Source organism: Chaetura pelagica, unplaced genomic scaffold, assembly GCF_000747805.2.
Source record: "Chaetura pelagica isolate M959 unplaced genomic scaffold, ChaPel_1.0 scaffold342, whole genome shotgun sequence".
In the NCBI taxonomy this organism is placed as follows: domain Eukaryota; kingdom Metazoa; phylum Chordata; class Aves; order Apodiformes; family Apodidae; genus Chaetura; species Chaetura pelagica.
In genome coordinates this window covers 29,430-30,553 of record NW_009952364.1, presented here as the reverse complement: position 1 = coordinate 30,553, position 1,124 = coordinate 29,430, and the positions used below count along the sequence as shown (strand labels likewise).

Here is a 1,124-nt window from a genome sequence, read left to right as displayed (position 1 = left end):
AAAAAGTTACTGTACAAACATCAACAGCTCCAAAACCACCCCAAAACCAGGGAAAATACACCCCACAACAAATCCCTAACCCGCTACAAAAGGGAAGGGACACGGGAAGGGAGGGATATGGGAAAGGACACGGGAAGGGAAGGGACACGGGAAAGGAAGGAACAGGAAGGGACACAAGAAGGGAGGGATATGTGAAAGGACACGGGAAGGGACACGAGAAGGGAGGGATATGGGAAAGGACACGGGAAGGGACACGAGAAGGGAGGGATCCTCAGCAGGGCTGGAGTTAGAGGGAGCCTGGGTGGTGGGAGGCTCGGTGGGAGCCTTGGTGACGGGAGCCTCATTAGGGAGGAGCTCGTTAGGGGGCTCGTTAGTCGGAGTCACTGTCACTCTCTGCCTCCTTCACATCCACACTGAACTTGTACTCCTGGTCGCAGCCCATGTAGGCATCGCTCATGAAGTACAAGGTGTAATTGTGAGTCCCTGTGGCAGGAGCCACGAAATCCAGCTTCACCTGCAGCAGGATTGGGAAGAGCTGAGTCTTGGGGAGACCCCCCCTCCCCCCCAGAAAAAGCTGGGACGTTGTGGGTGTCCCCTTGTCCCCACTCACCTTGGCTTTCTGCTGCAGCGTCAGGCGCTTGATGGAGATGAGGCTGTTGGATTTGGAGTCTCCAATCACCACCCACCAGCCCTCCTCTCGTTTCTGGGGGGGTGGAAAAGGGGAGTTAAAAGGGGTTGGGGGGCAGGAGGGGATGACACCCCCCCTCACCCAACCCAGGACCCCCCTACCTGGGGGAAAAGGGGAGCGATGACCGGCCCAGTCACCTCCTCTTCACGCTCCAGTTGCACCAGCACCACCACGGGGCCCCCACTGTGGAGAGAACAGGGATGAGGAGGGGCCCAGGAAGGATTTGGAGGGGCTCTGGGGGTTCTAGGAAGGATTTGGGGGAGACTCAGGGGGTCCCAGAAAGGATCTGGTGGCTTCAGGGCATCCCAGGAAGGATCTGGGGAGGCTTTGAGGGTCCCAAGAAGGATTTGGGGGAACTCAGGGGGTCTCAGGAAGGATTTGGGGGGGGCTCTGGGGGTCCCAGAAAGGGTCAGGTGGGTTCAGGGGCTGCCCAGGA

At 58.8% G+C, this 1,124-nt stretch overlaps 1 protein-coding gene across 1 annotated transcript in view; it reads right to left on the bottom strand.

Moving 5' to 3' along the window:
- Window positions 1-370: 370 nt before the first annotated feature.
- Window positions 371-1,124, bottom strand: part of SNRNP200 (small nuclear ribonucleoprotein 200kDa (U5)) — a gene marked incomplete at its 5' end in the record, with an annotated part of 30,008 nt that continues 29,254 nt past the window's right edge. The window contains 3 exon segments of the mRNA XM_010007954.1: window positions 371-514; window positions 611-703; window positions 790-871. Coding sequence (XP_010006256.1) covers window positions 371-514; window positions 611-703; window positions 790-871 — 319 coding nt within the window.